This window comes from Parasteatoda tepidariorum, chromosome 9 (assembly GCF_043381705.1).
Source record: "Parasteatoda tepidariorum isolate YZ-2023 chromosome 9, CAS_Ptep_4.0, whole genome shotgun sequence".
NCBI classification, from domain to species: domain Eukaryota; kingdom Metazoa; phylum Arthropoda; class Arachnida; order Araneae; family Theridiidae; genus Parasteatoda; species Parasteatoda tepidariorum.
In genome coordinates this window covers 12,586,057-12,598,761 of record NC_092212.1, presented here as the reverse complement: position 1 = coordinate 12,598,761, position 12,705 = coordinate 12,586,057, and the positions used below count along the sequence as shown (strand labels likewise).

Below are 12,705 nucleotides of genomic sequence, written 5' to 3'. Positions count from 1 at the left end.
TTTTGTTATATCTCTAAAGCATTTAAACTAATAAATATTTTTGAGCGTTGTAATATGTCTTTTTTTCTATATAAAGATAAAATTTGTCAAAGAAAATCTGAATTGCAAGGCAGGTAGATTTTTCAAAATTTAGCAAATTTAAGAGACAAATTTTAAAATTAGAGCTAAATAGGTGATTTGTTCAGAAATGTAACTTTAAGAATACATTTTTTTAAAATTTATAACCCAAAACCTACGAGACCAGTTTCGTTGACCCAAACTGTGTAACCAAAATATTTGCTTTCTGATATTTAAAATTACGCAAATACATTTTATTTAATTGTAAAATTAAAAAGTAAAATTAAAATTTGTAAATCTGACTATTAAATTTTTTTCGCTATTTTAAAGGAAAATAATAAAACAATAAAAAATTAATAAAAATTGTTTTTGCGGGGAAAATTTCATTTGGAGAAGGATTCTTATTATTGTGAACAAATATGTTTTGATTCGTTTGAGTTCCCGAGGAGACAAAGAGAATTACGTAAAATCGTCGCTTTGAAACTAAACCGTTGTAACTCAAAAAAAAATCGAAAAATGAGATTTTTGGATCATTTTGCGTGAAAAAAGTCAACTTTTTAGAAAAACAACCTGTTATCTTTATAGTTCCATAAAGTTAATTTAGAGAGCAGATAAATCGTCATCGCATTGCCGCGATTAGCATTAGCGCGGAAAGTTTGAAATCGCTCTGCTGAAAAACTTGCTTTTTTGAGTTACCACGGTTTAGTTTCAAAGCGACGAAATGTGAAATTGACAAGTAGTAGTTATAACATTTATATGCACTTTACAAACCAAACTAATGGGGCCATTTTTTCCAAATCTAAATACAAGATAAAGAAAATAATGTTTATTAATAAAAAATTTCTCTTGCCTAACTTCGTAATTTAATTAACACTATTCGAATACCAATGAAAAAATCTTCATATAATCCATCTCAAAGTTACTATTGGTTTTTAGAATGTTAAAAACTACTAACATGTAAATTAGTAAGGGTGACTATCTTTTTTCTTCCGGTTTACTGTACTATTAACTGATAATTTAGAGTTTAACCATAATTTTTTATAGAAAATGAAGAAGTTTGTAAAGATTTTGGCAGATTTCGCCAAAGAAAAATGGTCAGACTTAGAGGCAGCATATAATAACTACTGTGCCTGGGATGGAGTACGACAGGTATGGTAAAAAAATGTCACATATACAACAATTCATAGATTTTATTATAAACAAAACTCCTACACTGTAAAAAATACCTAATAAAATTACGGCAAAAAGAACTGGTAGTTTTAGAGCATCATCCGTAAAATCCATTTTACTGAAAAATCCATCTTTGCTGTAAAATATTATATTGTAATATGTATTTAATTACAGTGATTTAATGATTTTATTTCATCCGTGGCTAAAATTATGTGCAAAACAGGCAATTCATTGTCGCAAAATATTTTATATCATTTTTGAAAAAATTTCCCGTTCATTTGAACTCACTTCTCGCTTTTTTGATTTCATTTCATGTTTTTTTCTATTTTTCTTTATATTTTATTTTCTGTTTTTACGTAATATTCAACAAATAAAATAGAACCAAATCAACAAATAAAAAATTACAACAAATAAAATAGAACCTATTGTGTTCTATTTTATTTGTTGTAATTTTTTTGTAAAATTTTTTGAGTGCTCCTCACGCTATTGTAATGATATATTTTGCTTTGGTTATATTGATACAATATTAGAAAGCACTCTTTTTTGCGGATATAATCGTGTGAGCCGATGAAGAGATTATATCCTATATTTTCCGGATTTTTTAAAATTTTTGTCCTTTTTTTTTATCTTCCGGTTTCTTGTTATTTTTATTTTATTATTATTTTTCTTTTTTTCCCTTCTTTCATCAAAATAAAGATAAAACAAAGGAAAATTACAGACATATCAAAAAAGGGGGAAAAAGAAAAATAGTAATAAGAATAAAAATTATAAGAAACTGGAAAATAATAATAATAATAATAAAAATCCGAAAAAAAGGATAATTTTTTTTTAAAAAATCCGGAAAATAAAAAATATAATCTTTTCATCAGCCCACACGATTATATCCGCAAAAAAGAGTGCTTTCTAATATTGTATCAATATATAGCCAAAGCAAAATATATCAATACAATAGTGTGAGGAGCACTCAAAAAATTTTTACAAAAATTACAACAAACAAATAAAATAGAACACAATAAGTGAAAAATAACGCGTAATAACAGAAAATAAAATATAAAGAAAAAACAGAATAAAACATAAAATATAATCTATAAAGCGAGCAATGAATTCAAATGAACTTACATGAACCGGAAACTTTTCAAGAATGATTTAAAATATTTTTGTAACAAGATTGCCTGATTGCAAAATATGAAAACAAAAGCGCAAATGGAGCGTAACAAGAGGAGTCTTGTTTAAAAGTGCGTTCTTACTGCATTACTGAAGTGCGTTTGATTTGTTAAATACCAAGGATTGGCCCCCGAAAATGGATGTGCGTGAAGCTTATTGTTTTTCTTAATTTTCTTCGTGTTTTTTTTTGTATTTATTCTGCTTTATATATACTATATATACATACTATATATAATTGAAACGAAAATAGAACATATTAAGTAAAAATTTTACGAAATAAAACATATTAAGCAAAAAATAGAAAATAAAGTATAAAAAAATGCTAAATGAAATATAAAATGTAATCTATTCAGCGAGTAGCGATTTCAGATGCAGTTGCACATTCCATAATCTTTCAAGAATGATTTAAAATATTTTCGTAATAAGTTTGCCAGAAAACGTCCCAGACAAAAATTATCGTTGTAAAATTTTGTGAGAAATAGATATGATGAATCTCCCAAGTTCCGTATTTCTAACATATCAGAAAATGTTTTTATTTTTGTAAAACAATTTCTAACTTCTAAAGAAAATATTTTTACTTTTTGTTAAAAATTTGCTAGTTTTGTAAAACTTCTTAACAAATTTTTTAGTTTTTAGAAAATATTTTATTATTGACGGAAACTTTGTAATATTTCGGAAAATATTTTTATTTTTGTAAAAAATAATATCTATTTTCTAAGAAAAAAATTTCATTTTTGTAAAAATTTTCTAGTTTTTCAAATTTTTTTTTTTATATTTTTGTAATAATTTTCAAGTTTTTCAGAAAATTCGATATATTTTTCTGAATTTTTTTATATTAATTATTAAGGATGTATTTTTTATTGAATAGGTTAATTATGGGTAATATTGAGTAGGTTAATAATAATTTCAGTCATTTATATCAACTATATTTATATTAAAAAATAACTAAAATGAAGAATTATTAATAATATTTTCTTTCTAACATTTTAGGTATAGATGACACCATCAGAATATATATAAAATGATTACATTTATTTTATTAAAACCTTAAGCTTTCCTCTGATCTCTGTACATTCACAGGATACTGGTTATCGAAACTAACCGACTATTTGTCGTCGGACTAAGTGTAGGAGGTTTTCGCGGATTTCCTTTTCATATAACATGAGTACTCACAAAGTCCTCTTCGAAGACATGTATTGCTTCAAGATCTAGGAGTTCCCTTGTCTTCTGCGTTCAAAAATGACAAGACTACATTGATAGCCGTAAATCTGAACGACGGTGATAAAATAAAATTAACAATTGTATATTTAATTGATAAATATCTAATCTTATAAAATAATACACATTTAATTCTAATACTTTTAATATTCACAGTAGACATACTTGATAAATAAAATTTTTATTTTAATATTGAATCAATTAATTTAAAATGCATTAATTAATATTGATTAGGTTAATAATAAATACAGTCATTTATATCAACTATATTTATAAAAGATAACTAAAATGAAGAGTTATTAATATATTCTCTTTCTAACATTTAAGTATAGATGGCGCCATTAGAGTAAAAGCATGTGCATGATATCATTTATTTATTATGTAATAAAAGATGACGTGATTACTTCATAATATATGATTTCTTCCAAATAGCAAAGCTAATAAGTATTGCCATCCTAAACAAGTAGAATAATATTAATAAATGTTGCTACCCTCAAAAAAGTAATAAATGAAAATAATATAAAGAAACGAAACTGTATTAAAAACAGAAACCGAAAATAAAGCTACTGGTGGGCAGAAATAAGCACACGGGCGGAAATAAACACATGGGCAGAAATAAGCTCACGACAGAAATAAGCAACTTCCGGTTTGTTGGTGGACATAAGTTAGCACCTTCTGGTTTCCAGGCGGGCAGAAATAAACACCCCTTGATTTTCCATGATGACGCCACTTCCGCCCCTTAGATCTCGCGGTATTCTACTCACGATTACAAGTAATTGATTACTGTAATCGACTGTGTAATCTTGATTACAGCTGTAATCAAAATTGTAATCACGATTACTGGTATTTGATTACTGTAATTGTTTGTTGTAATCACGATTACAGCTGTAATCAAAATTATGTTGAATTGTAATCATGATTACAAGTAATTGATTACCGTAATCGAAAATGTAATCGATTACATTTTTGGCCAGCTCCGATAGATATATTCTAGAGTGCTCCAAACATGTTAACTTTTCCTATCTAAAATTAAGTTTTTTTCTTATCAAGTATCTTTTCACTTCACTTTCTTCATATATTCATTTAATATTGTGCGATTATTATAAAGCTCACATAACATATTTTAAATGTTTATCTTGAACGTATTGTGAATGCTAATCGTTGAATACATTTTTGAAAATAATATTATTCTTCAACAATTTACCTTAAGTATTTTTCTCTTTTTAAGAATGAATATTTTGTGGAAGTTCAACGGCTCGTTTTAGAGGAGTACTCAGTGAGTATTTATAATATTTAATTTTGTATGTTTAAATACTATTCTGAGAAGGTCTATGTTAAGTGTGGAAAAAATGAAATGTTCATGTCATGACCATTAGATTTCAAGATATTCATCTTAAGCAACAGATTTTGTTAGATATGTAACCAGTGTAGCAAAAGGATCTACATCAATTGAAATATTTATTAAAAAAAGAGATGCAATTTATTTTCTTTCCCTGATTTATGTTGTTGTAAAAACGTTTATGGGTCTTTGAAATGCTGCAAAGGATATAAGCATGAAAATGAGGGAAGAATAAGCGGAATATATGATAGTGAGCACTGAAATACACGGAGTGTAAATCCATCAAATTGAAAATCGTATTTTTGAAGAATATGTAGTGTGTCTACCATTACAAAAATACAATTCCAATTCAATAACATATAAGACATGTTAATTCGATTCTGTGTCCGGGTACCTTTTCATAATTAAAGGTTGACCGTGTTGATAGTTACTCTCCCCACAAGTTCACACAATTTAAGTAACTGGTGTTAGATGATAAAACAAAACAAAAAAATCTAGAGCAAATTTTTGATGCCAGTAGAATCAATTAACCAACTATTTAGGACGGATGAAACAACTGCAGTTTAATTTCAACTAAAAGTGCTCAAGTAAATTTTTACAAAACTCTGATAAGAACAATTTAATATATGGTTGCGAGATCCGGACAATCAACGAAATTAAGAAAAACCTTATTTTTGAAAAGAAAAAAAGTTCTTCGATCAATTACTGAAATATTTAAAAAGATAACATTTGGAGATGTATATACAACCGTAAAATATATAAAGTAAGTATGAACAACTTAATATGATAAGAGTTAAGACAAACAGGATCAGACGACTGAACACATTTGTCGACGTGAATATCTAGATACAACCAAAGAATTGAAATTTTCAAAAATTGAGGATGCAAAAATTGAGGCAGATCACCTAAAAGGCAGCTGGACAGCGTGGAAAAGGATTTGAGAACGTCAGATGTTAACAGGGGGAGAANGGGGGGGGGGGGAACTTGAAGTAAATCATACTACCTAAAGGAAGTAATATATATATATATTAAAAACTGAACAAGAACAAATTAAGCAAGAAAAGAGAAGAAAAGAAAATATAAATTTTTTTTATAGAAAGATAAAGGTTTTCTTCAGGGCGCATTCCTTTACTATGGTAAATGAGATATTTCCGAAAAAGAATAATTATTACGCTTTATAATGCATCGATATAGCTAGGAAACAAAAATGCTTTTGAAAATGAGTTTGAGGTAAAAAAAAAAAAAAAGAAGGCAGAGAACCAACTTACCTACACAAACTAAATGCTAACAAAAATTTGCAGAAAAGAGAACAATAATTATATAGCTTATAGCTTAAATCGTTCAAAATGATTTTAAAAATACATTTGGTAGAAAAAAATATGAAGTAAATTACATTTCAGTGCAAAAATGTATGAAAAAAAAAACACTTTAATAAATGTTTTTTGGAAAACTTAAGCAACAAAGTCTTTAATAGGAAAAAGAAATATTTAATTCAAAATAAAGAAATTAAAATTAATTAAAAATTTAAAACTGAATCGCAAAAGAACAACTTTAAGATGGGTAATTGTTGGAGCGTTTAAATAACAGACGTAACTTAGAAATAAAACTATTTAACCTTTTAATCGGTATTTCATCTCTCATAGGGTGACTGTTTATAAATCAGAGCCTGCATACATGGATAGAAAGCAGTTTATAGAATTTATCCTTCATTCATACATTCTTTCATAGCAGTAAAGTCTACACGTATTACCTGCCTTCGGCTGGCTGTTCATAAATCAGAGTCCATTCCAAAATATTACATTGTTCAATGTATGTTATTTTAAACGTTTTTTAAAAGTTTTCAGAAAAAAAACTGGAATGGAAGAAGATATATATAATAGATATATATATATTTATATACCGCAGTCAAACCCCGCTATAGTGAACCTTCAAGGGACCGAAATTTCGGTTCACTATAACCGGGAGTTCACTATAATCGTTACGCAGGCAATTTAACTAATATTTCCCATTCTCCTCCTTTTTATAACACATTATTCAAATAAATGATTGAAAAATATTATGTAGTTGCTAAAAATGTGTTATTTTTCATTACTGTTCGTCTTGCGTGCAAATAAAATTAGTAATTTTCAGCTGATGAGCAATCCTCAAAATGGAAACAGTTCCTGACTCTCCGATAATTTTTCTTGAATTTCTGTTATTCCGCTTTTTAAATCTGTCTAACCTGCCATTCGAGCACATAAAAGTAGTCTCATAAAATCGCTCAGCAAATTCATCCACATTTGTCCAGATACTGGAAGATTGCGGCTTCTTCGAATGGTGAACAACATCAGTAATGCTTCTTCAACATCCTTTTGATCTGCTTTTCTCAACTTTTTTCTGCCATCTAAATTGTTTTCATGAGCAGAAATTATTAATTGCCTGTTTTTCCATATATATTACAAACTGCAGATTTGGATAATTTATATTCCCTGCAAATATCAACTTGATTGCATACATTTTCAATTGTTCTGATTATGTCCATTTTATCATCAATGGAGAACGTTTTACGTTTACTGGTCGCCATAGTTAAATTTGAGACACTTGTTTGCATACTTTTTTTTAACTGAACAGAGAGCAAAAAGGAGTTAAAATGAGGGCCTTATAAACACATATTAAAGTCCTACCCTTTGACAAAAAATGAATAATTACTCATTCCCTCTGACAGAAAAAGCATATTGATAACACTGACACCTTACAGGTGCATCATCTGCCTGGGGCCCTACCATGAACTAATTGGAATGGAACGAAGATTCCCGCCTGAAACGAGAAGCCTGGGTTGGAAACATTTGCTTGGTTTGTTTAGGAATTGGAAAGTGAAATAAAAGAAGCAAACAAGAAAAAATGCTTATCGCTACATTCCCATCTATAGATGGTTTTAAACATTGGTATGTGTATTTACCAATGTAGTATGTGTATTGAAGTAGAAATTTCAAAATTATTGCAAAAAAACGAAGAAAAAAATCAGTCCAAGACAGAAAAAAGTTCATTACATCCAACTTCCTCACTTTTTTGGTTCACTATAGCCACAAAAAATAACATTATACGTGTATAGGAAGTCACGGGACCGAACATTTCGTTCACTATATCCGGGAGTCCACTACTAACCGTGCTCACTATAGCGAGGTTTGACTATATATACAAACTGTTGGACAAAGTAAACAGGTTAGTTAATTAGTTAAACCGCATAGTGTTAACCTCGTCCGGTAAGTTTTTGGTTTTCCATTAAAATAAATATTTTTTTTAACTTAACTGATGATAAATATGTTTACATATTCAGAAAGTGATATTTTCTGATATTTTTATCTTAATGAATTATTTGTATTTATGATATTTTAACGAAATATATTTTTTCTCTAAAGATAATTGTACATTTTTAGGAGACATGTGCTGATTTTTTCCAAATTGATTCATGCACAAAAATGACCCAGTCGACTGTAAGTATAACTTGGTGTTTTAACTAATTTAATATTTTTGCGCTGTATTTATTTATAGACTTATTATTTATAACCTTATAATTTTACGCAGTAATTTTTAAAATTATTAACAAATCTATTATTTGTTTAAGGAACAGCTATCTGAAAATTGCTAACTAAATTATGATTCTTAACATCTTTAGGAGAAAAAAGCTCTTCCTCTGATCTGTAAACTCAAGAGTTTATGCGTACTATAGAGTACGTACGTAAATATCTGATAAGAGATGTAATTCAAAAGTGCAATATTGAGATTCTATCCAAGTGTTCTAGTGTCGCTAGAGTAAGAAAGGGTGATTTTATATATAACGTTGTACAGGTAACCTGTAAGAATGGTGTTATTACACAAGTGGGATTATGGTCAAACTTCAATTGCAATATGTTAGTCTATTTCATACGAATGTTAGAATTTTTTATGCGAATATTTCCCTATTTTATAAGTTCTTAAGAAAGTTTTTGGTTCTATTCCGTTTATAGAGGAGGTAAAAAAATTATCAAACAGCTATAGTCACTCTATACACATTTTTTAAAACCTTATCTTAATCTGTTTTATATACACAACTATATATTTAATATCCAATCGGAAACACTTGGGTGTTGAGGGTAAAAGATAGTAGAAATTAAACTTACTATTGATAAGTAAGTTTATTTCTAAATGTTCGAAATAAACTTAAAAATAAAGAAATAAACAGTTTAGAAAAACCTCGTCTTTTTTTCTGAGCTTAAGACTTTTTTAAGATTTTCCTTCTGAAACATTTTCCTATTTTTTCCTGATTCCAGAAGCCTTTCGAAACTAAGATTTCTGACTCACAGTTCTTCTTACTCGAATTTTGTTCCTTCAAATTCGTAGTCTGGTAAAACCTATAGCATTCGAACCTTTAGACCATTTTAGGCCAAGTTTAGAAATTTTATAAAATGTGGTTGTATTATTTTCTTTTGAAATATGCTAGAATTACATACATTAAGACGCAAAAAAAAAGTTTCATTTAAAAAAAAACAACTTATATTTGAATTATGAAATGATGACCATACACACCATGGACTAAATCATTGAAAAAATAATTTAGTTTAACATTACTTTCTTATGAAGTTTGTTTTAATTTTATTTTATTTGCAGAACTTGCAACTTTAATCCATCATAAAAATTTATCTTTTATCTCAAATGGATAAATTATGTTTAGACCTAAGAAACTAAAATAAAATAAAATATTTATTGAAATGTAGTGTTTATTCATTCATTTGACTAAAAATAGGTAGCTATTACATCTTAATACTTGGAATCCATATGAAACTTATCTATCTCTTCTGTGTTTTTAAATGCAAATTAAATCAAAAGTATTTATCTTTACCATTTAAACACGGATATTTAATTGGTTTTCTTTATACTAATATAAAGATTTACTACTTGAACTTGCCAAAATAAATGTCCTAAGAACGTGGTACAATAGGGTAAGTCGAGTAATATTATTTCAGAGATACCAACTTGCTCCGGACAGCAAGTATATATTTTAAAGTGGTAGTTTATCAATTGTGATTCCTGGTTTAATAAATTCAATTTAGTAGATTTTAATCCACCACTATTTCTAAATAATTCGTAGGTTTATATAATTCACCACTTTTTAGTACTTATGTCATACTATACCTTTTAAAAAGCAAGCAAAAATAGTCAAATATTTGCCAATATTTACTTGGTAGTTATTTACCGTTTTTTAAATTATTTTGGCATGTCCGGAGCAGTTGGCAACTCTGTTAATTTAAGTTTTATAAAGTGGGTAGGTTCTTCATTCACGTCGCACTAGAGCTGCACAATGCGCTATTGTCGACGGTCTGAGAAACATCCTTGAGGATGATTCGAAGACAAGTCATCGTAATTTTGATCCTCTGCAGCGGGGATGGTTCACCTGCATTGGGAGCCCGAAGACCAGCCTGCTAAGTTGACCACTTTACGGTAGAACAGTGTAACGAGGACCAATACGCGCATCCTCGCTCCCTACGCAGCCTGATAAAAATTGGTCAGTCATTCGCCTACTGACCATAGACAATGATGCTTGACTTTAGTGTTCTTTTGGGAACCGTGTCATTACGATCAGTTCATAGCTAATTATGTGTATAGAATAAAATTTCACAATAATAATTACTTTGACCCATTTACACAGTAATTCAAATATTAATATGCACTTTGTTATTTTTCTTCTAAAAATAATTAAAAATACAAAAAACTATTAAAAGAAGATAAAATGATCGTTGTTAAAAAGTAGTAAACTTGACAGTAAAGTAGTAAATTTCCTTTATAATTTTCACACGTGTGCTATTTTTTTGTTTTAGGGATGTTTTGTAGATCTATTCAACAAAGTTCACGCTGAAGAAAAATGCTGACGTCTCAAATACTAACATCGAACTAAGATGTTGCTGAGTTATGTAAACCTTGGCCTTCATCAGTTCTACTATTAAAATGCAACTATTTACTTTCGATCTGTATTTACTTACAACTATTTACTTTCGGGAAAAAAATACAATATCAATAAATTTAAGCAACAAATACTTCAGTTTTATGTAAATTTAAGATTCTCCTATAAAGTGCGTTTGCTTAAGAATAACGAACTAAGGCAAAGTAACGAAGAACACTGCAAAAAATGGAAATGATAATGTATTAACAATTTCACAAAGTCAATTTAATAACTTCATTAATTTTATACAATATTCAATGTATTCATTTTTTAACGTATCGTTAGGTATATAATTTAATAATCCCACTTACCTACAGTGTTTAAAAGATTTTGTTTAATAAACCAAACAATAGAATTGATTCAGTTATAAAATTTATGCATTGTGATAAAAAGTAATTAGTCATTTACAACCACGATTATAATATAAACAAGATCACTCGAAATTATGATTTCCTAATGTAATAGAATATTATGATTACTTGCATTCATGATTACTTGCATTCTTGATTACTAATTAGACGAGGATAGAACTACTCGTCGATTATTACTTGATTAGAAACTTCCTTCGCTACAGAAATAAACAAATATGAAATGACATTTGACATAATTCAAGAGCTTCAAAAATAGGCTTCCACTTTCAAGACATGTCGACAGTTATTTCTTATTTGTTTTTTTCCGACATTACTTTTTGTTTTTATTTCAAATCATTTTTTTTTCTTTACTTTCACGTCTGGCAAGTCTTGAAAACGGGTGCCTATCTTTAAAGCGCTTGAAACATGTCGACTGTGATGTCATATTTGTTTAATTCTGAAGCAAATGAAGTTTTCAAGAAGGTAATATTTTATCGTTTTAGACTCTAGGGATTATTTATTTAATACTAATTTTTATTTATTTATTAATTTTTTATTATAATAATTTTATTATACTCGTCATTTAGTTGACTCGTTTGATTATGATTAAACGTAATCATGATTACTTGTGCTCGTATGGTATGCTTAGATGCAATAGTGGTTACACGATGATAATGAATGTAATCATGATAGTCACTATTAAATCTAATCATAGATTTTTTATTCGCAGTTTTTTTCTCGTGGTGATTACAAATAATCATAACCTCTCGTAAGGAGAATATTAAGATTTCTTTTTTTTCGCAATAAACTTGAACCATATAAAAAATGGTCAAATGAATCAAAAATTTTGTGGATATCAATATAAATTTGTTAACACCAATATGATATCACATTGAAAATGCTGATATTTGTTGAAATCAATACTGATGTCAACACTACAATGATGACTCCACCATTGATATCAGCACTTGTCAATACAACAGTAATGACATCAGAGTTGAGATCAACACTTTTGTCAACTTGCTAACTTAGATGTCAATATGCTACTATTGAGATCAACAAATCATAATCACACCAACACTGAGTTCATATAAACTAAAATGAGAATAACATTGAAGTTTTGGCGGCTATGCAGATGCCCAATAGCTTATAATTTTTACTGTGATATACCCCTAAAAATTAAGATATACACAATTACAATAATAACTGTTTAAAAAAAATTAAATTTTCTAATTTTAAAAACTGACAATCTAAATTTCCCTAATGAAAAAATTAAAATTTTCGTTACTTTAATAAAAATATTTAAAACTGAAACACAAATTTATGTTATTTTATGCATTTTGACAAAAATATACTTTATATATTTCATCCGAAAATGACTTTCACGTCAAAAAAAAATATTTACTCTAAACTATATTTACAATGAAAGGATATAAAATTTTATATATATA

The 12,705-nt window shown here is 28.1% G+C and overlaps 1 protein-coding gene across 2 annotated transcripts in view; it reads left to right on the top strand.

Moving 5' to 3' along the window:
• Window positions 1-11,138, top strand: part of LOC107453025 (uncharacterized) — a 188,618-nt gene extending 177,480 nt beyond the window's left edge. Inside the window, exons 3-6 of one of the 2 annotated variants that reach the window (XM_043057216.2) lie at window positions 1,102-1,206; window positions 4,838-4,885; window positions 8,365-8,421; window positions 10,783-11,138. In XM_043057216.2, the coding sequence (XP_042913150.1) occupies window positions 1,102-1,206; window positions 4,838-4,885; window positions 8,365-8,421; window positions 10,783-10,833 (261 nt within the window). In that variant the 3' untranslated portion in view covers window positions 10,834-11,138. The remainder of the gene's footprint in view (window positions 1-1,101; window positions 1,207-4,837; window positions 4,886-8,364; window positions 8,422-10,782) is intronic. The other variant, XM_071185020.1, reaches the window with a different exon arrangement.
• Window positions 11,139-12,705: the final 1,567 nt, after the last annotated feature.